Source organism: Musa acuminata, chromosome BXJ1-10 (assembly GCF_036884655.1).
Source record: "Musa acuminata AAA Group cultivar baxijiao chromosome BXJ1-10, Cavendish_Baxijiao_AAA, whole genome shotgun sequence".
In the NCBI taxonomy this organism is placed as follows: Eukaryota; Viridiplantae; Streptophyta; class Magnoliopsida; order Zingiberales; family Musaceae; genus Musa; species Musa acuminata.
Window position 1 is genome coordinate 18,756,632 of NC_088336.1, and position 21,398 is coordinate 18,778,029.

Below are 21,398 nucleotides of genomic sequence, written 5' to 3' on the forward strand. Positions count from 1 at the left end.
ATTCGTTTTGGATGATGAACGTACTCGCACGATTTTATCCTTTCGAAGCATATGAGCTTCAAAATACATCTCTAAGAATAAGGGAGACCCGGTAAACTTATGAGCTCTCAGTTCCTATACAGTCCATCACTAATATTTTAAATATAAATAATTAATATAAAATATAATTATATAATATGTTATCTTAAAAATCTAAAATAATATTTAGTATGCATAGAACCACATAGGACAGTGGATCTCAACTATGCATGAATCCATTAATAGATCCTTAGCCGCCGGCAATGAAAGAGCGGAGAGTGGGAGCGATGCGTTGCTTCCGCCGCCCCTTGTCTTCGTGTCAACCCCATCAGACCATAACCCTAACCTCCTCCTTTTCGGCTGCGATCCGTCGCCGCCCCTTTTCGTCCTCGGATGAACCATCAGCAGGCGGCCGAGTGGCCCTCTACTTCCGCCGCGCCCGCCTCATCGACGCCCTGCGACTCCGTCTACGCTCGGCCGACCCTTCTCCGCCTCCCCTCCCCCCTGACTCCTTCGTTGCTGTCCAGGCCCTCCGCTCCGCCCCCTCGCCGGACTCCGCTCTCTCCCTCTTCCGCTCCCTCCGCTCCCCCTCCACCCCGCTCCTCCACGCCCTCGCCAAGCGCCTTGCTCTCGCTCGCCGCCTCCCCGACCTCCGCTCCCTCCTCGACGCCGCCGACGCCGGCTCGTACCCCTCCTCCATCCCCCCGTCCCCCTTCGACCGTCTCCGCTGGTTCGCAGCCGCCGGCGACCTCCCCTCCGCCCTTCAAATCTGGTCCTCCATCCGCTCCTCGTCCGACCCCAACCGCCATTCCCGCCGCCGAAGCCACCCGTCGACCGAGTCATACAACCTCGTCATGAGCCTCCACGCCGATGCCGGCGCCCACTCCGCTGCCGTCGCGACCTTCTCCCAGATGATCCAGGAAGGAGCCAATCCCAACTCCCGCACCTACACCGTCATCATCCGCCACCTCGTTCGCTCCGGGCATCTCGACGCGGCCACCGAGATCTTCCATCTCCTGCCGTCTATGAGGACCCCCCACACGTCGAAGCAGTACGAGGTGCTCGCCGAGGCGTACTCGTCGGCCGGACTGTTCGATGAGCTCGGGCGGCTAGTAAAGGAGATGAATTCCGACGGAATTCTCCCAGGCCCTGCAATGCGGGCTGCCATGGCAAAGATGCGGGCGGCGGGGCATATCGTGGGTACCGAAGAGTTCGTCCAAGAACTGTTCCCTAATGATCGAATCGCAGACATCGTTTCCGATTCTGGTGATGAAGAAGGTTGCGAGGAGGAAGACAGTTGCGACAAAGACGATGACATCGAAGGCGACCGAATCCGGTTGAAGCCCTGGCTGGAACCGACCGCTCTCGCGAGAGCACTGGAGGATTGGGACCCCAACGAGGTAGCCGAACTGGAGGCGGCGAGGCTGGTTTGGACCCCGCGGCTGGTATGCAAACTCTTGAGGGCCTTCAAGAAAGCCGAGACGGCGTGGGCCTTCTTCTGCTGGGTGGCGCATCAGCCGGGCGACTTCGTGCACGACCGCCGGACCGTGTCAAGAATGATCTCGATCCTCGCTCGGCAGGGTCACGCCGAATTGGTCGGCCGCCTCTTGTCCAAGGTCAGGTCGGAGGGCATCTCGCTCCCTTTCGCCACTGTCCGACTAGTGATCGACTTCCACGGCCTGTCGAAGAAAGCCACCGCGGCCTTCGAGGTCTACCGCGAGGCGGACTCGATCTGCGGCGCGTTGTCGGGGTCGCAGCGCTTGCTGCTCTGCTCGTCGTTGCTCCGCGCCATGGTCAAGTGTAAGAGAGGCAGCGACGCCTTGGATCTCCTGGAAGAGACGATGTTGGAGGGCGTTCTCCCCGACATACAGACCTTCTCTGGTTTGATGCAGCACTTCGCCGGAGCAGGGGATCTGAGGAGCGTGCACAAGCTGTTCGGGATGGTGAGGCAGTGCGGGCTGGCGCCCGATGCCTACATGTACAAGATCCTGATCCAGGCCCACTGCAAGCAGGAGAGGGCGGCTCTCGCGCTGAGGCTGTTCGACGAAATGACGAGCTCAGGTCTCGCGCCGGACCGAGCCACCAAAACTTTGCTCGTGAAGAGCCTGTGGAATGAAGGGAAGCGCCGGGAGGCAACGCTGGTGGAGGAGCGGTGTGGTGATGAGGCCGACACAAGGCTTCCGGTGGCTTCGCCGGGCCATGAGTGGACCGTGAGCGCCGCGGATTTTCGACGGGTTTATGATATCTATTCTGCCTGTTTTGCTTAAAACGAAGGAACTCATGGTGTTTGTAGAAATGCCTCGAAGATGGAATCTGACCGAAAAGAAGCATTTCTTGTAGTAATCGATGGCGACAAACGATCAGAGCGAAGTGCACTTTGAAGAAAACCAACGGCGACTGGGCAATTAAGTGAACACATTGTCCGCAAACTATTGTTTCCGACAGAGATCAGCACATCCACACAGAATAGTTGGAAGTTTGCAAGAACACCAATTCCTTTTCAGTACACAGCATAGCAGTAAAACTAGGAGCGAACGAAGCTTCAGTTTTGGGTTCTACCATCTTCTGATGTATATGTATAAGGAGCTGCAAACATTGTATATGTTTTCTTCCTGAGGTCCATACTTACTGCATGAAAGGAATTAACAAGTATTCCGCATAGAAAAGCTGCAGAAGCAATTGCGAAAACTCATTAGATCGACGAGTTACTAATGATGGTTCTGCTGATGAACTTCTTAACGAGATCTATGCGAATCATAGTAAGCACGAGTCCTCAACTTGCCTTCCAGATGAACATGTAGAAGGAGGTAACGGATACCTTGTTCTCGACATCGAGTGATTGTGCGCGAAACCAAAGGATGAAAGCAAGGAAACCATGGCCAATCACCTACGTCGATACGAAAAATCAGCGATTAAACTTCTCGACGAAAAGCAAACCTTGTGATGATAGATAGATAGAAATGGGAGCTACAGAACTCACAGTTACTATTTTCCGGTATGTGTTTGATGATGAAGCTCCTACCGCAAGGGCTGTGGTATATGCTGTTAGAAGTAACTTGATGCACAGCCAAAACACCTGTTTTAGAAGCATTAGAACGCAGTGTCCTGAATCTTCAAGCAAACCATTGCTTGTTCATCGACTTACTTTCTCTTGGCCCAGACGAACGCTGAAAGAATGGATGCCAAAATCTCTATCCCCATCGACATCCGGGATATCCTATTAATGTATAGCCTGCAGGTTAATACAGACACCAAAGCTACTCTAACAATTTCGACGATAAGAAATTCGAGTTCTACAATCGCGAATAAGAAAGAGTATAGATTCCAAAGAGTGATCTTTGGAAAATTTTAGCTGCACAAAACTGTATAGATTCCAAAGTAGAGTAAATTTATCTGCTGGTTATATTGCTTACTGTAAGCATAGGAAACTAGCAAACCTTGAGCTTTCTATGCCAATAGAAGATGATGGCATTACCTTGAACAAAGCTATGACAGCTGAGAAGAAACACATGAAGGCCGTCGCGAAGACCACTGATTTTGTTAGAGCGATCGGCCTTCCTAATACATATCTCTGTAGAAATTATTGCAGAAATAGTTAAATAAGGTAAACATGTGAATTAAAAGCATGTTCATGATGAACAATTCAAACTCTATACACAAGTAAATATTGACTGCTTATTACCTGCATGTGTATGAAGAAGGCTAGCTGGACCACAATGGCCCTGACACACAGAATGCAAGAGGCAGCAAGAAAGGCATGCTGTTTCCATCTAAGAAATGGAAGCTAAGAAAATGATAGAAATCAGATGGTTAGTCAGAAAGCAGGGAATCATAGATTTAGCAGCTTCAAAGCCTAGATTATAGTTCTACTCCAACTCCCGGTTGCTAGGAAGTCAATCTTTACTATGTCGGTTAAGAATTTTATTCTGAAGATCCAAAATAAGAAGAAGAAAACAAATACTAATTATGCCTATGGTCATGTAACTACTGGAGGCCATCACAGTACAATGCAAGATCACTCCAAAAACATCGAAAATATTCAGCAAATAGAATGCTGTATCTAATCTCTGCCGGTCTAATTGTCTCGAATATTAAGTAGAGTTGACTAAGTTTAACAGTCAATGGACCAAGCTTTATGATAACATTGTTATTTTTGATCATTTGAGATCTTACATTGATGGAATATGCACTTCCAAGGAAAAAGCTGATGAGCAAGGCACTTAGTATGGCAGGGGACTGAGACTTCACTCCCAAAGCAAAACTCTGTTAAGAAAGAATGAATTTTATAAAAGTATGCCAATTTGATACAATAAAACACAAATTAGTACTTCTATGAATTTTTTGAATATTCATAGCTTAATTTAAAGGAAAAATATGCTAAAATAAAATATTAAGAAATAGCATACCAGGACACAGCAAAGAGCTACTATGGCTATTCCAATTTCCAGGGAGAATTCCCCAGAAGCTAGCGGAAGTCTTGGTTTATTAACCTGAATCGATGAACGTAAATGAATATGTAAGTCGTAAAGTATTATATGGTGTTCAATTATTTTTATGCTAGACAAAAATAAATTAGTCTAAAAAAGCTCTAAATAAACTGAGAAATCTTCAAAATCTGTGCTCGACCTTATCGATTTCAATGTCGAACAACTGATTCAGCCCCACAACATAAATATTCATGAAGATAGCTGGAAGCAATGCCTGAATTATCCAAAAACCAACAATATCAGGAGACAACTATATCTAGTGACCGAAGATGAAGTCTGATACATCCCCTGGATTACCTTCAGCAGTCCATCAAAAAATATCAGAGATATATCAGCAATACTTTCTACTGGAAGAAGAGAGACTGATACTATACCTATGACCTGGAGATGAAAAGCAGACATCTTTATGATTCTTGAAGCCTAAATAGTCATCTATAAGGAAGATGATAAAAGCAAATTTCAGCTTACCGTGCCAATCACAGTATGTGGTCTAGAAAATCGACAAAAGGCGTCGACATGCTTAGAAACTGCATTCAAGAGGCCTTCACACTGACCAGCCTTATTTTCAGGTACACATGCATTGCTAAGAGCAGCAAAAGTGAAGCTATTCTTTCTCACACCATTGTGGACATAAGTCCTGGATCCGATGTCGGGGGCACTAGCTGATTGTTCTTGTGATCTACATCTGATTATCAAGTTTGTGCAGGAGCTCTGAGTTCTGCAATTAGAGTTCTTTTTTACTAATGTCATAGTGAAATATACACATATTTTAAGAAAATGTACAAATAATTGTAGGATTTGAGGATCTCTGTATAAGCCAACTTGTTTTCATGGCATATATTTATGAATGATGAACTAAGATTTTGTGAGTGATAACCTTTACTCTGTATTGAGTAAGAATTGGATGTAACCAACTACCTGTTTTTGAATCTCTATAGAACAATTCAAGACATTTCAGCCTTTCCATACCATGGTGCAGGAATTGCTTGAACACATCAGGACTGTTGAATCCATATAAAGAAAATATATAAGGAATGATGGCTGTGCGATGTCTGTATTATCCTTTTATGAAACAGAGAGGACTTTGAACAGGATTTGATTGGCTTGATGAGCATGAGAAGTGCTTAGATTAGAACATGATCAAGATTATACCGATTAACATATGTCGGAGGTCCAATAATCCCTTTGATTTCGGGATCAGAAAAGATTTTGGACGGAAAATCTGCAACAAATTCCTATATATCCAACAACAATTTGGTATTCGAATCAAAGATAATTAACTCAGTTCAGAGAGAGAGAGAGAGAGAGTACTGGGTTTCTGACACAGGGGCTTTAGAAATCGTGCTTGACCAATATCTACATGGGAATGTGTATATTGGACGATCTGCATGCCTTTTTATCTTAGCTTCGAGTGTTCTTCCTCTCTCTCCACCTGCAAGTTAACCAAAGAAAACTTAGTTAATCTAACTTCCTCTCTTTCTCTGTCTCTCTTCTCACCAGAAAGGAAGAAATTTGGAGAAAGATCTCTCTCTCTCTCTCTCCCTCTCTCACTTCTTACCTGTCCCTCGTGCATGACTCACAAATCCTCTTCTTCCTATCCCCTCTGCAATACAGAACAAAATGTTTGAACATTGTTGAAACTTCTCTTCTTCTTGTCCAAGATAGGAAGAGGAGAACATGAGCACAGTACATACCTGGAGACATGAATGCCAACCTCGAAGAGTGCCTGGGAGGAATCGCCTGGCTGTAGATCATCTTTCTTCTCTCGTCCTATGCCTTCAGGGAACAGAACAGGGAGGTAAGAGGAGGAGAAGGAACAGAGGAATAAATCTGCTTACGTAAATGATCTGCGACCAAGGATGGAAACCAATTATGATCACTTGTGTTGCCTAAGAACCGAAAGAATCCAACAAATAAAGCCCATGCAACGGAAATCAAGCTGTCGTTTGCCATTTCAAGCACCCTCGCGCATCCTCCATTGGTTGCCGGAGCACAGAGACCCTGTGTGCTGCCATTCATCTTGCATCAGTGGGCGGGCCTTACACGGCCCAAATTAATATCACCAATTTGCCATTCTGTATATTACCGTGACAACCCTTTTTTTTCCCCCTCAATATAATAAAATTGATTTAATCTATTTAAATCATATATAAATTATTAATGATTTTATTATTAGTAATTATGATTTCCAAATGATTTATTTATGTTTTTTTATTGGTGGTTAATAAAAAAATAGTATCATAAAATAATAATGGTAAATATGATAATTAGATAAACTACAAGGCTAGATATGTCAAAATGCCACTAACGCACAGCACAAAACCCACACCCTAACAAACACCGACGCCCACGCGAAATGGCTCGCTTCCTTAAACCCTTACCCCTTCTTCGCCGCTCCTTCCTTTCCGTTCCCGGCAGCCACCCCTCCGCCTTCGACGAGAACCTCCTCCGCCTCCTACGCAACGAGATCTCCTACCTCTCCGCCTACCTCCGCCCTCGCCCGGTATCTCAATTCCGTCCCCCTTTCTTCACTTGCGTAGCTCTCCCTTTTTGATCCTTTGATCTGACCGATTCACCTGTTACTCTGTCGCTTCTACATAGCCGCCGCAGCGCTTCAGGTCGTTCTCCATCGAGGACCGCCCCGGCGAGCAGTGGATCCGCCTCCGGAGCAAGCACGGTGATGAGGACGTCAAGGTCGACGTCACCATGTTCGACGGCGCCGCGCCCGTCCCCTCCGCCCCGATCGCCGAGAAGGTGAAGGCTTTGGAGCGCGGTCCCCGCCTCCACATCAGCCTCATCGTTGAGGTCTCCCGGGGCGAGGCCTCCGACTCCGTCCTCGAACTCATCTGCTCCGCTTGGCCCGATTCCCTCGTCGTTGAGACGCTCTTCCCTCTGCACCGGAAGGTCGCTGTCTTTCGCCCATACTTTGGTCGCAACTTCAAGTACGCCTCTGATTCCAAGATTCGATTTTTCTCTCTTTTCCCTCTACATATATTGCGGTGATTATGCTGTTGGGACCGATTCGGCAGGAATTTGGAGCAGGAGGTGCGGAGGCAGGTGATCTCGTATCTGGAGGAGCGCGGGGTGGACGACGATCTCGCGGAGTTCTTGCATGAGTATATGACCAACAAGGACAAAGTGGAGCTCCTTCGATGGTTGAGGATCGTCGAGTCTTATGTCCTGAAGTAGAGAGGTTGAACACCTATTTATTGGTCCGAACTCTTTTCCCTCCTGTTAATTAATACTTTACTCTGATTCCTGATTTTTTCTCATAGTTTTCTTCGTGTATACGACTCAGACCTTTTAATGATGTTATTATTTGATCTCTTACAGTGTAATCTCTGTAAAATTATGTTTACATTAGAGGTGATTTATTTGTCTGATATTGGATCGTGTGAATAACCTACCACAGTTTCATCTCCTATGTCATTTCAAAGAACGTTATTGAATGTTCCAGTCCTGAACCAGTAGTGGCACGACAAGAATAGGACTACATTTCTGGTTTAACTTATAGGAATTTTGTTTACTTACTGACTTCTAAATGCTAAGCGTGCATATAAGTTCTTCGATGGTAGTCTCCAGTTTTCAGCCCTTGAGTAAATTAGTTCAGTACTAAAAAGGATATGGCTTGGTTGCAGATTTAAGCAGGTTCCATTTTTTTAGCAGTGGAAATGTAGTGTATAATGATAATAGATCTTTACCAGCAGCAGTTTGATAAATTAAGGTCGTTTTGCAGATATGCTAAAACATGTGATCTAATAAAGAATGGCGTGCAACTTCATTATCAGAAACGTTAATTAGTATCATGAACTTAAAGTACATCACATGGACACCTATTATTCCAATTTACATCATGCGATGCCATAGAACCATACAATTAGATAATAAGGTTGTTTGATAAATAGAACTGTATAATGATAATATATCTTTACCAGCAGCAGTTTGATAAATTAAAGTCGTTTTGCAGATATGCTAAGACATGTGATCTAATAAAGAACGGCGTGCAACTTCATTATCAGAAACGTTAATTAGTATCATGAACTTAAAGTACATCGCATGGACACCTATTATTCCAATTTACATCATGCGATGCCATAGAACCATACAATTAGATAATAAGGTTGTTTGATAAATAGAACCGTATAATGATAATAGATCTTTACCAGCAGCAGTTTGATAAATTAAGGTCGTTTTGCAGATATGCTAAAACGAGTGATCTAATAAAGAATGGCATGCAACTTCATTATCAGAAACGTTAATTAGTATCATGAACTTAAAGTACATCGCATGGACACCTATTATTCCAATTTACATCATGCGATGCCATAGAACCATACAATTAGATAATAAGCAGGTATGAAGAATTAATTTTAGAGTGATATTGTTCAGAATTCAGATGAACAATACTCCATTCTTTTCGGTTCTGTTTTAGGGTTAGTTTGACAAAGCTTGGATTAGGGGCTTGAAGAAGCAAGGGACCATGTCTTTGCCACACAAATTACAGTATCATGGCAAAAAAATACCAGGCCCTATTATTTATCTTAAAAGTTTCAGATGAATTGAGTCAAGGTTTATCATATTCTTAAAGAAAGGTCTTGGTTGAGCTACCAGAAGTGACTTTTTGCAACTGAGCACAACATAACAAACTGAATTTATCTTTTCTTAACTGATACTATGAACAATTATGGCCTGTTAATATATTAAGCCAGTGTGACTTCTCTCTGATTGTAATCACTTTTAAGGGCAATTCTTATGCTATGAATTCACTTTGTGCTAATTTTGCCTGAAAACATATTTCTTTTCTATATGCATGACTTTTTCATGAATTTATTTCAGTCAGGCTCCTACTAGGTTGGTCTCTTTACCATTTCTCTGTCTTCATCTATTTTCCTTGTGAAAATAGAGCAAGCATTGCTCACTTATGATGTTAAGACCACTTCCTATTTCTTCAGATGATTGTTATGAATCATATGATTTGTCTGCTAAATTTATCTCAATCTATTAGGAGATCTAATCCACCAATTTGTGAAAATAGATTACATCTTTTCATGACACATTATCACCTTGCTGCATAATATAACATCTTGTTGATCCCATCTTCTGATTTCTTCTAACAAAAAATAAGTATTTTTTGAATGGAAGTCACATGGAACCAATCGAGATTGACACAAATGATCTGGTCCTGCAATTTTTATTTTTCATATTGACATGGTGGTACCTGTGAAACTTAGATTGCAAACTTGGTCGATGCTAACCACTTCATGCACTTGTCTTACTGATAGCAATAAACTTTATACTTTTGAAGAGGTAGTTTTTGCGCTTGAATCAAATTCTTTGTGGCCACATGAGATCTACTTCAGCATTTGTCACATTTTGCAGATCTTCTTCTTGCGACTGCACCTAACAATTACCTCTATTATTCTGTACAAAATCTCACTGGTCTATGTTAACCAGTTAAAGAAGTTGTCTTGAGACACCATTCCATGGGTGAGTTTGTCTTCACTAAGTTGCTCAGAGGGACTGAAGTACTTTAAATAGTGTTGAAGATTATGTTATTGAGATGTGACCTGCCTTGACTTTAGGATTTTGGTGAGTAGAATGATCCATGTCAAACATTTGTTTCTGCCCTTGTCAAGTGGCACTCCAGTTCTGTATGCATGTTTAGGAAGAGTAAATTTTGCTATATGCTTAATAAATGTTGGGCGTTTTGGTCATAAGCAATTGCAAATGACGACACCCAGCTACATGGCTCTCTCTTTGGATGGATGACATGTTCCTTATCCATCACTTCAGAATTTAGAATTGCACTGTTAGAACTTGATGGCCAAGGAAGATGTTATGTATCAATTTTCTCTTTTTTTTTTTTTTGCGTTCAGCTGTAATGTAAGCAAGCATTGGTTACAGCTAAATCGGAGACTGCCTCCAATACTAACTGAGGTTTTCAGTTGCAGATGTAGATGATCAGGAGCAATGTTGGGGATAGAGAAGCGTCTTGTATATGGATTGGCCATAAGATCACTTGGGAACTTCTGCCAACTGTTGCAACATCTCTTCGACACTACGTCTCTATCACCTTCTTCTTTATTAAAAAGTGCTTCCTACTGTGGTCACTAATTGAGGGAAGTGAGAAACATTCCTACTCCATTCTTTCTAATGAAAAGTTCATCATGTTGCTTTACTATTCTTACCACTTGATCGAGATGGTTCCTTATAGCTTTGCAGAGAACTGTTCCTGTCCCTGTGGTGCCAAATGAACAAGTTGGCAGCGACATTAAGGTACCATTCAGCAATAACTATTTGTTCACCAAGAATTCTACTCTTTCATCTTTTGAGGCCAACAGGGATTAAGAAGATAGTAAAAGTCACAGCTTCTTGACGTAGTGAATCCTCTTCCTTCTCGTCTCCCCTATTCCCTATTCTGTGAAGGGAGATTTCCTTCCTTGTGATACAAAGGCATGAGATGGTAGGAGATTTATTGCTGTCTGCATGCATGGCCTGCTCTCATAGTCTGAATGGAGTTACAGGGAAGGACAAGGAAAGAGTAGATCGAATTGCTCACTGCTATTAATCTCTAGCTTAAACTTTACGTGGATAGATATGAAGATGGCATGCGTCCTCCTAATGTTGCATATCATACACAAATTTGGATGGATTGACAAACTACTATATATATATATATATATTATTGGTATTTTTGGTTAATAAGTATATTAAGTCTTTAAGTTGACTGATGATTAAAGGAATCGAGATTTTACAATATTTTTGCAAATTATACAATGATAAAATATTTGATGAAGAGTGCATTTATTAGGAAAAATACATTTGAACATATTAAATGTGAAGAGTGCATTTATTAGGAAAAATACATTTGAACATATTAAATGTGAAGAGTGCATTTATTAGGAAAAATACATTTGAATATATTAAATTGAGCGTGGCAGCATTTATTGCTTATATGTTAAGCATGCATATTAGAGATCCGACTCACATGAGATATCCACTCGTAATCCCGACTAGGAATCCAAAAACATAGGACCATAATAGACCAAAAAGAAAAAAGAAAGAAAATTTTCTTCTTTATCTAAAAAAAAATTCCAGATAAGAATGCCATGGTATTTCCTATATCAAGTTAAAAACATAGTATAAATCATGCATGTTGATATCAGAGATGTGGATTTTTTGGTGAGCACTGTTCTTCATGGGATGCATTTTGATAAGTTGTTCATTTGCAGCATGTTGTCTCAACAAATCCAAAAGAACATCATATCTACATTCTTTGGCCAAAGTGTGCAGAGTGAATTGATTCTATGAGGAAAAAATATACAAGAAATTGGCAACTTCTCTTATTGGTAGTCTCAATAGATCAACTTCTACCAGATTGGAACTATATGAGCAAATCAGAATGCATATTTAGATTAGTGCAAATGCTTTTGTTATTAGCTATATATATATATGTATATATATACATATATATATGTATATATATATGTATATATATACATATATATATATGTATATATATATGTATATATATACATATATATATACATATATATATATATACATATATATATACATATATATATATATATACATATATATATATATATATACATATATATATATATATACATATATATATATATATACATATATATATATATATATATATATACATACATATATATATATATACATACATATATATATATATACATACATATATATATATATACATACATATATATATATATATATATATATATATATATATATATATATATATATATATATATATATATATATATATATATATATATATATATATATATATATATATATATATATATATATATATATATATATGTAGAGTAATCATTGACAGTCAGCAATGGAAACTAGAATAAGAAAAACTATTCAGATCACCTAAACATCAAGTGATGATTTATGTTGATTGAATGATTTCTGGTACATGTGACTGACAATTAGATACATACTGAGAGCACCTCATGAACCAAAAATCTATTGACTTCAAGTGATTTTAGTACAATATGTAACAGCTCTTTCTGTGTAAACAGGTGTCTTTTGTTGTGTGGAGAAGAAGACATACATAAAATTAATCCACCTTAGCTAGGCAGAATCTTATATTGGGATATCAGTGTCCAAAGTTTGCTCCCCATGCACATCAAGTAAGAGGAAAAGTTTAGAGTAGTCAACAGGTCCTCCATCAGCTGGTGTGGATGATGACAAGAAGACCATCAACCTGTAACAATGCCTGCTGCCCACTTGCTGCTGTCTTCCATCAGCTGACATGGATGAAAGAACGATGCCAACAAACTGTGCAGGTCCAATGCCAGCTAACTCTCTTCACCATCTCAACAGCTGAGGTAGAAAGTTGACAAGGCATGGCCATGTTGAACACACAACACAACTCTGTTCATAGAGTGGTAGCAATAGGCTACCTTCTTTTTCCTTTTCTTTTGGATAAATTCTGGTCTTTGTATAACTTGTGATCAGAGTTTTACTTATCTATCTCGATTAACACAAGAAAATAAATATCGAGAAAATTAAGTTTAAAGAAAATTACCGTCAAAGATTTATCCCTCCCTCACATCTTATGGGATTCAAAATCGATAATTCCTCATGAATTCAAATGACAATTGATCATATGATATCTACGATAGAAATCTAAATAGTCTCAATATTTAGTCTCATATCGATCAAATATTATACAAGAGTCAAGAGTTATCTCTATCCTTAGAGATTTTTTTTTTAGTACATCAAAAAAGATGACACCCTAAAAACTTTGCTATGTTCATCTCAAAATAGATAATTTCTTATATATAATTGGCCCATATGAAAAAGATAAATGATGATCTATAAGGAAAAGAAAAACTTGCAGGGATGCATGTGCCACAAGCTTTCATATGAGGCTGAAGGAATATATATATAATCTATTTATCTCAATCTATATATATATATATATATATATATATATATATTTGTGTGTGTGTGTACTTTTAAGCTGTTGTCGGAGGACAACTCTGACAAGCACAACACACAAAAGACATGCGCATTTCCATGGAACAGCTAAGCACATGAAGAGAGCAGAAGAGACCGGCAACATCACGCACTGTGAAAGCCTTTGACAGAGGTTGAGCACAAGACAACTCATCGATGTTCCTCAGAGAAAGAAGAAGGATCGATGCTGTTCCACCACACCTCAGATGATTGATGCAAGGCAACTTTGCATGGCTGTGAAGGAAGAACATGATTGCCGAGTCATCTCAAACATTGAGGTATCACAACCTGAATTATACTCCGTGAGAAGTTAATTTCCAGAGAGAACAAACTTCTTCTTCTTCTTCTTCTTCTTCTTAGACCTGCAAATATCACAAGAGCAGTCACTCCCCCTTAGTATGTCTCAGCGAGAGGGAGAGGCATAGACTTGGCCTCCTCACGCTAAGTTTGCCACATGGAATAAAGAAGGCTGGAGAAGATCCTCCTCCCACCCATTCCAAAGATTTCAAGGCTTTTTATATTGAGAGAGAGAGAGAGAGAGATTCGATGCACGCAGCCACCATTATGGTAATGCCAAGATCATGATCATGCCATCATCACCTTATCAAACAAAACTCAACCATGCAAAGGTGTGCGAGAGGAATAAATACTTGAAATGGATTGAAAGGCAAAACAATCCTCATAGATTCCTTAATAAATTCTTAAATTAACAAACAATTTCTCAAAAATATTAGTATTATTTACCCAAAGGAAAAACCCTCGATTTTTATGCTCATCTATTCAGAATTTATCCAAGAATTTTTATTTTTATAATTGGATAAATATCTCATTGATCTTTTCGATTTATTATACAATTAGTGTTAAATCGGATCGATTCAGTTTGATTTGTTCCTTCTTTTACTTTCATCTATCTTCTTTTGTCTTTCCTTCGTCATTACCTCTTTTCTCTTCATCATTGAGAGAGAGCGACACATAATTGACGTTTCTAATGAACCATTTCATTAATCCAAATCAATTTAAAATTTTTATTAAAAAATAATTAAAATAGAAGGTAAATTTTAGGATTTTTAAATTAATAAGATACGCTCGGGTAATTATTCAAATCTTTTCTTGATAAATTATTCTAATAATCATGCTTAATTATTCATGAGTGAAAATATTTTAATTTATATCATTCCGAATATCTCCACATATGTACCTCAAAATATCATTCTTGCATAAAATAAAAAAAATGCTAATATTATCCATATATCCTCAAAAAAGCAGGAAGAAATTTTAAATAAATCCATAAATTATTTTAAGGAAAAAAAAAAAACAGGTAGCCTGCCAATGGAATTTTGGGAATACGCGGACTCGTTCGGACCCCACCCACTCGGTTACCCGAGCGTCCACGGCACATTAGCCACAACCTCGGAGCGGGCCCCAATGCGACCCGGTCGCCGAACCCTCGTCCCTGACCGGAGTGACGAAGACGCCACGTCACTTCCACCTCACGCGGGACCAACGGGGCGGGGCGTCACGCGTCGTCACGGGGTTGTGTTTTGGGAAGAGGCGTTGGGCTGTCACTCGCGTACCCGAGAAAGGGACGTTCGACCGTCGGATCTCCCCGCCGAGCCATCTCGTCCGTACAAAACCCGCATCGGCCTTTCGGACTCACGTTGGCTCGCCAAGAAATGCCACCACAAGCTCACAATAATTACGATTCCGGCCCCCACCCTCCCCCCGCGCCAGTCCAAAAACCCGCAAGCTCAGTCTCGGATTCTTTGTCGGGTATGGATTCTCAACGCATATTCCGATCCGACATCTTATCGGATCCCCCACTCGACCGTGTTGCCATCCTTGTCGTGCCCTCTATTGGCCAACCCAAGAAGAAGACATGCGTAGGTTTTTTAGCATGGAGTTGGTGGCGATGATGTGGACAACATAACATAACTCCGAAGCGGTAGACATGACATGAACCTACCCAAGTAGATGAGGCAGCAACTGAGACCTCGGAGCTTCCACTGCTGCCATGGGAGCCACGAACAGGGAGAGACCCTCCGAGCATGGCTTCTCTGTGGTCGGTGGGTCCCCGCTGCAGGGCTGGTGGGATGCTTCGCCAGTCGAGAAAGCTCGGTGGGCGTCAGATGGGAAGAAGACAAAGCCATGCATGGATGCTTGCCGTGCTGTGTTTTACCGAGTCAAAAGTTTGTCGCCCGTAAGAAAGTTGCTGATGATTGCGAGACAAAGCTTGCATTAAATATTGGATGATGATGAACGGAGGGCAAGATTGATGGTGAGGAGGACAAAGGCCTAAACCTAAACCCCATGGATCGGGTCCTCCCTTTGCTCCTTCTGCAATAGCTCCCTGGATTCCAGCTTTCCGAGATTTTACCGATGGCTATCGCCTGTGCTCATTGATGGCAAAGTGGAAATAACGCAAAAAGGAGGCTGAAAAGGAGGAAGAGAGGAAAGTTTCCATTTTGATGGGGTGCATGAATTGAGGCCTCACGGCTCACACCCTTCTCCTTCATCCAATTCCCACCCCCAATCCCAGCCTCTGTTATTGCTTCTTGCCCTATTTGACCTCCGCTCCTCATTTATATTCTCTCTTCTTCCAGCCTTCATCCTCGCCCCCCACCTCTCTCTCTCTGTCGCTATTCCGTCCAAAGTTTTCATCTTTGTATCTGTTTCATCCAAAGTTTACATCTTGGCCTCTCCCTGCACCGTGGTGTTCGCTTTTCGACCCTCTCCGGGTTCTTTGGCCGTCCCCCGCAAGTTCTCCGACAAGCTTTGGGCGTCTTGGTATGCTACCTGGGTGGCTTTGACTTGTTGCGGGGTGGTAGAGGTTTGCTTCGAGACCATGACGGTGGAGGAGAGGAAGGGGAGCAGAGACCAGTTCCCGGTGGGCATGCGTGTTCTTGCGGTGGATGATGATCCCATCTGTCTCAAGTTGTTGGAGGCCCTGCTCGTCCGTTGCCAGTACAATGGTCTGTGCCAAATTTTGGATTTTTGCTCCTTGATTCCAGTGTTTTTTCCCCTTCATTCAATCAAGTTGGAAACTGGAAAAGCAAATATGTTTGTCTTTTTTGAGATTTGTTCTTTTATTTCTGTCATTTAACCGCATTTTAGTTGCTTTTTCTTTGAGCAAGGCATATCATGTTACTTTTTGATGCCTTTTTTCCCCCTCCTCGATTGATTATTTGCATTGCCTAGAAGAATAATTGACTCATCATTTCTTCCTCTGAGAACATGATCTTGAACTTAGCAACTGTGGCTGTTGGTTTGTCTGTGTTCTTCAGTTACGACCACTGATAAAGCAATCACAGCACTGAAGCTGTTAAGAGAGAACAAAGACAAATTTGATCTGGTTATCAGCGACGTTCACATGCCGGATATGGATGGCTTCAAGCTCTTAGAGCTCATAGGCCTCGAGATGGACCTGCCGGTTATTAGTAAGTCTCCGAAACCTCTTCACTCATTTGTCACGACCAATTTTTCATTGTCAAGCAATTTCTTTTCATAACTAGATTTGTTGCTTTGAAATTAAAGAACAAAAAAGTTCTCTTCAACGGGAATCCGAGTTGTTTGGTTCGCGTGTCTTGTACATGTGTTATTGGACAAAATTGTCTCTGTCGAATCAGATTTAGAATAATGATTGATGAGTCACTGATGATATGCTGGTGAATGAACCGAGCTTATGATGCAGTGTTGTCTGCAAATGGTGAAACCCAAACTGTGATGAAGGGAATCACTCATGGTGCTTGTGACTACCTGCTGAAGCCTGTGCGGATCGAGGAGCTGAGGAACATATGGCAGCATGTCATCAGGAGGAGGAAGTTTGAAAGAAGATGCGACAATGATCCCGACAGTAGGGAAGATGGTCAAAAGGCTCATATTGGAAGTTCTGAAGATGGTCAGGGGGTCGCTGATCATAATGGACAAAGTAACAAGAAGAGGAAGGATCAGATTGAATTCGATGAAGACGATAGTGAAGACAACATGCAAGAGAACGAAGACCCATCTACCCAGAAGAAGCCTAGGGTTGTTTGGACTGTTGAGCTGCACAGGAAATTTGTTGCTGCTGTCAACCAACTGGGTATCGACAGTAAGTATCATCGTAGTTCATGAGTTTGCTTTTCCCCAGTAGAGGTGAAGACAAGGAAAGCATTCATCTCCAAAAATGCTTTGTTGATTTTTTTTCTTGACTTGATAATTACTGAAACAAAAATTTTCTGCTTGTTCCTTCTGATCCAGAGGCTGTGCCTAAGAAAATACTTGATCTTATGAATGTTGAAAAGCTGACAAGGGAGAATGTTGCAAGCCATCTACAGGCAAGTTTCTCGCTTTAAATCTTTACAAATTAGACTATGATACAAGTGTTATGAAGTCATGATCATGTAAAAGTTCACCTATACTAAGTTTTACTCCTGATTTATTCCATCATGAACTCTTTATGATCCAAGGTCTCTGAGAGCAGGAGATGGCCGTACCAATGCTTTTTACAACCTGGTCCGATTATCTATTAGATAGTTTGCCTTAAATTACTTAAATAGTTATGAATTACAATTTTAACTTACTTTACTCTGCAATCAAGTTCATGGTCAGACTACTGATCAATAAAGTCACACCTCCACAAAGCTGTTCCTTTTTCTTTGGTAAAGCTGGCAGCTAACTCTTCCATTTTTATGCTTCCAGAAGTACAGACTCTATCTGAAAAGGCTCAGTGCAGTGGCAGGCCACCAAGCTAGCTTGGTTGCAGCTGTTGGAGGTAGAAACCCTTCCTATCTTCATATGTCTTCTTTAAGTGGTCTCAGAAATTACTCTACGCTGGGTGGATCAAGACAACTGCCGACCCTCGGATCTCTTCAACTGAATGGGCTCGGTAGAATAAATGGTCCATCGACACTTGGAATGCATGGCCTGCTGCCTTCTCAGACAGTTCAGCTTGTTGGTTTACACAAAAATGCAAGCAATCCATGTGACGATATAGGGAAGATCCAAAGGATCGCTTTACCTGGAAATCATCAAGTGAATTTGCATCAGGGGATGCCCAGGAATTCAGAGTTAGAGCAATTTCAACAACCTTTGTTAATGCAGGAAACAAAAGACCATTTGCCTGCGAGCTTATATGGCAGTGGGCTTGCATCTGGTCCTTGCAGTGGTTCTTTTCCTAATGTTCCTGACAATGCTCTGTTACTGCAAGAAAATAAGCAGCGCAATCAACCTGGAGGATTAGGCAAACCTTCATCAGTTAGAATGTCTTCCTCAAGCTCAGAGCTTTATAAGATTGATCTTCCAGATGTTTCACAGTTTCCTAATATCACTGATAGATGCAATGACTCATGGCAGGGTGCTGTTGGATCAACCGACTATTCTGCCAATACACTGCATATCTCTCTTAGTCATAATGATTTTTCTCCTGGAAATATTGGAGGAAAATTTTCTTCAATGAATTCACATGCAGCCACCAAAGCTCTTGATGAATCTCCAAGAGTTGCAGCTGGTAGTGGTGGACAAAACCGAGTTCGTCCACTTAATGAGAACACAATAGCTATGCCTGCAGGTGTTAACAAGGATCCCAAGTTCTCAAACTTCAATGTAATAGGCAACTCTGGACAGAAATGGGATTATACCTTTAATTCAAATGTCATTTCAAGTACTTCATCAAATTCTTTGTTGCCCAATCTTCGGATTACTGATGCAGCTACTCAGTGTCAGACACCAGGAAGTGTCTTTTCCAACAAAAGGTTGGATGTTGATGCAATAGGCCAAGTACATTTTGGTCCTCCGCTGGTCACACAGAATTGCATCATTGATAAGTCAACTGGTGATAGTCAGCTGAACTTTAGGAGTGAATATGCACTGGAGACGGCGAGTCTGCAGAGTGGTCTAAATTCTGACGGTTGCAGTTTCGATGATCTTGTGAATGCTATGATTAAGACAGTATGGCTCTTTCCCCTTTCTCCTTTCAGTCAATCTTTTATGTTACTCTTTGTTCATCTTTCTGATATTGCTACTACAACAGTTAGATTAATTAGGTGAAAGGATCTTTATGGTCAGGTCAAGCCCTAGAATATCTCAACTCTATAAAAAAGAATAGCAAACTGATGCTGAAGCGCCCTCTTTATAACAATTTCTAATCTTGTGGTTATGAAATTTGGGTTCTGTCATTTTGCATGCCTACTCTTATGATGTAAACTATATCTAAAGTATTCTTAATCTTAAAATTTGCTCATTGGAATTTGGCAGTAATGACATTGAGAAGTCCTGTGCTATCTCTATTGCCTGTTCACAATGTTTCTCTCCGTTTTCTATCTTATTCATTTCGTATTCATATTTTTAAACCTAGAGAACTAGCTTTCAATAAAAGTTGCCCTATTCTTTGCTTTGTTTGTGATACTGATCGATTGATATCTGTGACCAAAAGGTGGATGTTGCTCATTATTCTTTGGGTTAAATGACCATGTTGGCACACCTCTTCCACGGCTTTGTCATTCCACTACCCATTCTCGTGATAGATATGCAATAATATGTGGTCACTGTGTGGTTACTTTCAAGGACATTGAGACAAAGGCAATTATTACATTGAACATTATGATATCTGAATAATTAGATATTCAAAATTGGAATATGGTGTGGGATGATAGGTCAATATTATTGAAGGCTGATTTCCAGATGGATCTGTGTTCTTTATCAAAAAGGGTACCGGCATCACTAGGGTCAATTCTGATGTCAAAGCCAGACCATGATACTGAATTGTGTTAAGGCCTGTAAATTGCTTATTCTGTATCTACCAGAATACTAAACATTGCAAATGAGGCAAATGCTGCTCTACCTTCCTAAATTTAGGCCACTTCTCATTTGTTGAGAAAAACAGATGCAGATACATCCTGACCACTTTCTCATACTGCAGTACCTGCTGCACCCCACGATTGGGGGATTAAAATATAAGCTTTGTTGACATAGAAACTTAGTCATGTTCTGTGATTTTGATTCTTAATAACATTGTTCCGGTTGTAAGTATCTTGATTGAACAGTTGTTGCTACTGGGTGCTACCATGTTTTTCTTCTTATGCATCAAACAGTTGTTGCTACTGGGTGCTACCATGTTTTTCTTCTTATGCATCAAACTTTATGATAAAAGAAAACGAGCGACTCCGTAGACATGGTATGACTATACTCCATGTTGTTCATCAAAACCAATTTCATCGTTATTTTTTTCCTTTGAAACCTTTTTTATGTTTGACTTATGGATAACTACGGATTGTGTAGCGCATTGTATCCATGTTATTTTCAGTGTTAAGATCCTCCCGCTTGTCTAATTTCGTTGTTATGTCGACTGTCAGGAGCATGAGGAGGTTGCTTTCACCGACATGGACTTGGGGTGTGATGCCTACTCTTTAGGCACTTGCATGTGAAAATTTGGGCAAACTGCCTTCATCGGTCGGACTCAAAATTAGCATTATAATGCTTTTCGCCCTCGACCTTGTTTGTTTTTGCTAGAATGATGAACAAGAGTGTAGACTAGGAATGGTGGAATGGGTGATTTATCATGTAGAATTTTGCACTATACAAAGCTTTATTCTGGCTTTGGCTTCATGATGCTTTGAAGTCTCATCTGTTTGAGCTGATTGATCCCCATTGTGGCCTATCCAATGGGCATGAAATCAAAGTACAGTCACCGAGTACTGAAGACCTCCCTCCCTGCTGCAGGTATGCGTTCATGGCAGATGAACATGTTTGGGATTGTGCTCTTCACTCTCATCACTTGCGTTTTTCATCATCTGGCTTGACCAATGCTGATCGTAGCATTGAATATCTTTTGTCTTGAATTGGTATACTCGGATTCAAATTCTGATTTTTAATAGAAAAATTCAAAGAAAAAAAGGT

The 21,398-nt window shown here is 41.0% G+C and overlaps 4 protein-coding genes across 12 annotated transcripts; 3 read left to right on the forward strand and 1 right to left on the reverse strand.

Moving 5' to 3' along the window:
* Window positions 1-227: 227 nt before the first annotated feature.
* Window positions 228-2,620, forward strand: LOC135595318 (pentatricopeptide repeat-containing protein At5g66631-like). Its single transcript, XM_065086078.1, has one exon. It carries the CDS (start codon window positions 282-284, stop codon window positions 2,283-2,285), a length of 2,004 nt encoding a protein of 667 aa, XP_064942150.1. The 5' UTR covers window positions 228-281; the 3' UTR covers window positions 2,286-2,620.
* Window positions 2,621-2,634: 14 nt separating this feature from the next.
* Window positions 2,635-6,524, reverse strand: LOC104000151 (homogentisate geranylgeranyltransferase, chloroplastic-like). Its single transcript, XM_018818924.2, has 14 exons — window positions 6,386-6,524; window positions 6,200-6,281; window positions 6,064-6,108; window positions 4,974-5,190; window positions 4,803-4,886; window positions 4,645-4,719; window positions 4,425-4,508; window positions 4,192-4,281; window positions 3,701-3,802; window positions 3,494-3,589; window positions 3,164-3,235; window positions 2,999-3,094; window positions 2,801-2,905; window positions 2,635-2,685 (listed from the first exon to the last, which is right to left on the reverse strand). The coding sequence occupies exons 1-14, from the start codon at window positions 6,522-6,524 to the stop codon at window positions 2,644-2,646; spliced, it is 1,329 nt and encodes a 442-aa protein (XP_018674469.2). The 3' UTR covers window positions 2,635-2,643.
* A 310-nt stretch (window positions 6,525-6,834) lies between these two features.
* LOC135582026 (uncharacterized) lies at window positions 6,835-10,683 on the forward strand. 8 transcript variants are annotated; one of them, XR_010480345.1, is made up of 5 exons: window positions 6,835-7,008; window positions 7,107-7,447; window positions 7,535-7,717; window positions 9,885-9,992; window positions 10,451-10,683. XR_010480345.1 is itself a non-coding variant. In XM_065086081.1 (4 exons), exons 1-3 carry the CDS (start codon window positions 6,862-6,864, stop codon window positions 7,692-7,694), a joined length of 648 nt encoding a protein of 215 aa, XP_064942153.1. In that variant the 5' UTR covers window positions 6,835-6,861; the 3' UTR covers window positions 7,695-7,717; window positions 10,451-10,683. The 8 variants fall into 8 exon arrangements, 4 of the variants coding, with proteins under 4 accessions (XP_064942153.1, XP_064942152.1, XP_064942155.1 ...); XR_010480344.1 differs by having other exon boundaries at window positions 10,457-10,683; XR_010480347.1 differs by having other exon boundaries at window positions 7,535-7,698.
* Window positions 10,684-15,785: 5,102 nt separating this feature from the next.
* On the forward strand, window positions 15,786-21,107 carry LOC104000136 (two-component response regulator ORR24). 2 transcript variants are annotated; one of them, XM_065086084.1, is made up of 6 exons: window positions 15,786-16,495; window positions 16,808-16,960; window positions 17,203-17,613; window positions 17,763-17,839; window positions 18,204-19,451; window positions 20,855-21,107. In XM_065086084.1, exons 1-6 carry the CDS (start codon window positions 16,369-16,371, stop codon window positions 20,924-20,926), a joined length of 2,088 nt encoding a protein of 695 aa, XP_064942156.1. In that variant the 5' UTR covers window positions 15,786-16,368; the 3' UTR covers window positions 20,927-21,107. The 2 variants fall into 2 exon arrangements, with proteins under 2 accessions (XP_064942156.1, XP_009420376.2); XM_009422101.3 differs by having other exon boundaries at window positions 15,787-16,495; window positions 17,215-17,613.
* Window positions 21,108-21,398: the final 291 nt, after the last annotated feature.

Coding starts and splice junctions, on each gene's coding strand:
- LOC104000151 (XM_018818924.2), bottom strand. CDS start 6,524: ATGAATGGCAGCACACAGGGTCTCTGTGCTCCGGCAACCAATGGAGGA. Junction 6,282..6,385: donor TCGGTTCTTAGGCAACACAA/GTGATCATAATT, acceptor TGTTCCCTGAAG/GCATAGGACGAGAGAAGAAA. Junction 4,282..4,424: donor TAGCTCTTTGCTGTGTCCTG/GTATGCTATTTC, acceptor CTTTCTTAACAG/AGTTTTGCTTTGGGAGTGAA.
- LOC104000136 (XM_065086084.1), top strand. CDS start 16,369: ATGACGGTGGAGGAGAGGAAGGGGAGCAGAGACCAGTTCCCGGTGGGC. Junction 16,496..16,807: donor CGTCCGTTGCCAGTACAATG/GTCTGTGCCAAA, acceptor TGTGTTCTTCAG/TTACGACCACTGATAAAGCA. Junction 19,452..20,854: donor TGAATGCTATGATTAAGACA/GTATGGCTCTTT, acceptor GTCGACTGTCAG/GAGCATGAGGAGGTTGCTTT.
- LOC135582026 (XM_065086081.1), top strand. CDS start 6,862: ATGGCTCGCTTCCTTAAACCCTTACCCCTTCTTCGCCGCTCCTTCCTT. Junction 7,009..7,106: donor CCTACCTCCGCCCTCGCCCG/GTATCTCAATTC, acceptor GCTTCTACATAG/CCGCCGCAGCGCTTCAGGTC. Junction 7,448..7,534: donor TACTTTGGTCGCAACTTCAA/GTACGCCTCTGA, acceptor CCGATTCGGCAG/GAATTTGGAGCAGGAGGTGC.
- LOC135595318 (XM_065086078.1), top strand. CDS start 282: ATGAAAGAGCGGAGAGTGGGAGCGATGCGTTGCTTCCGCCGCCCCTTG.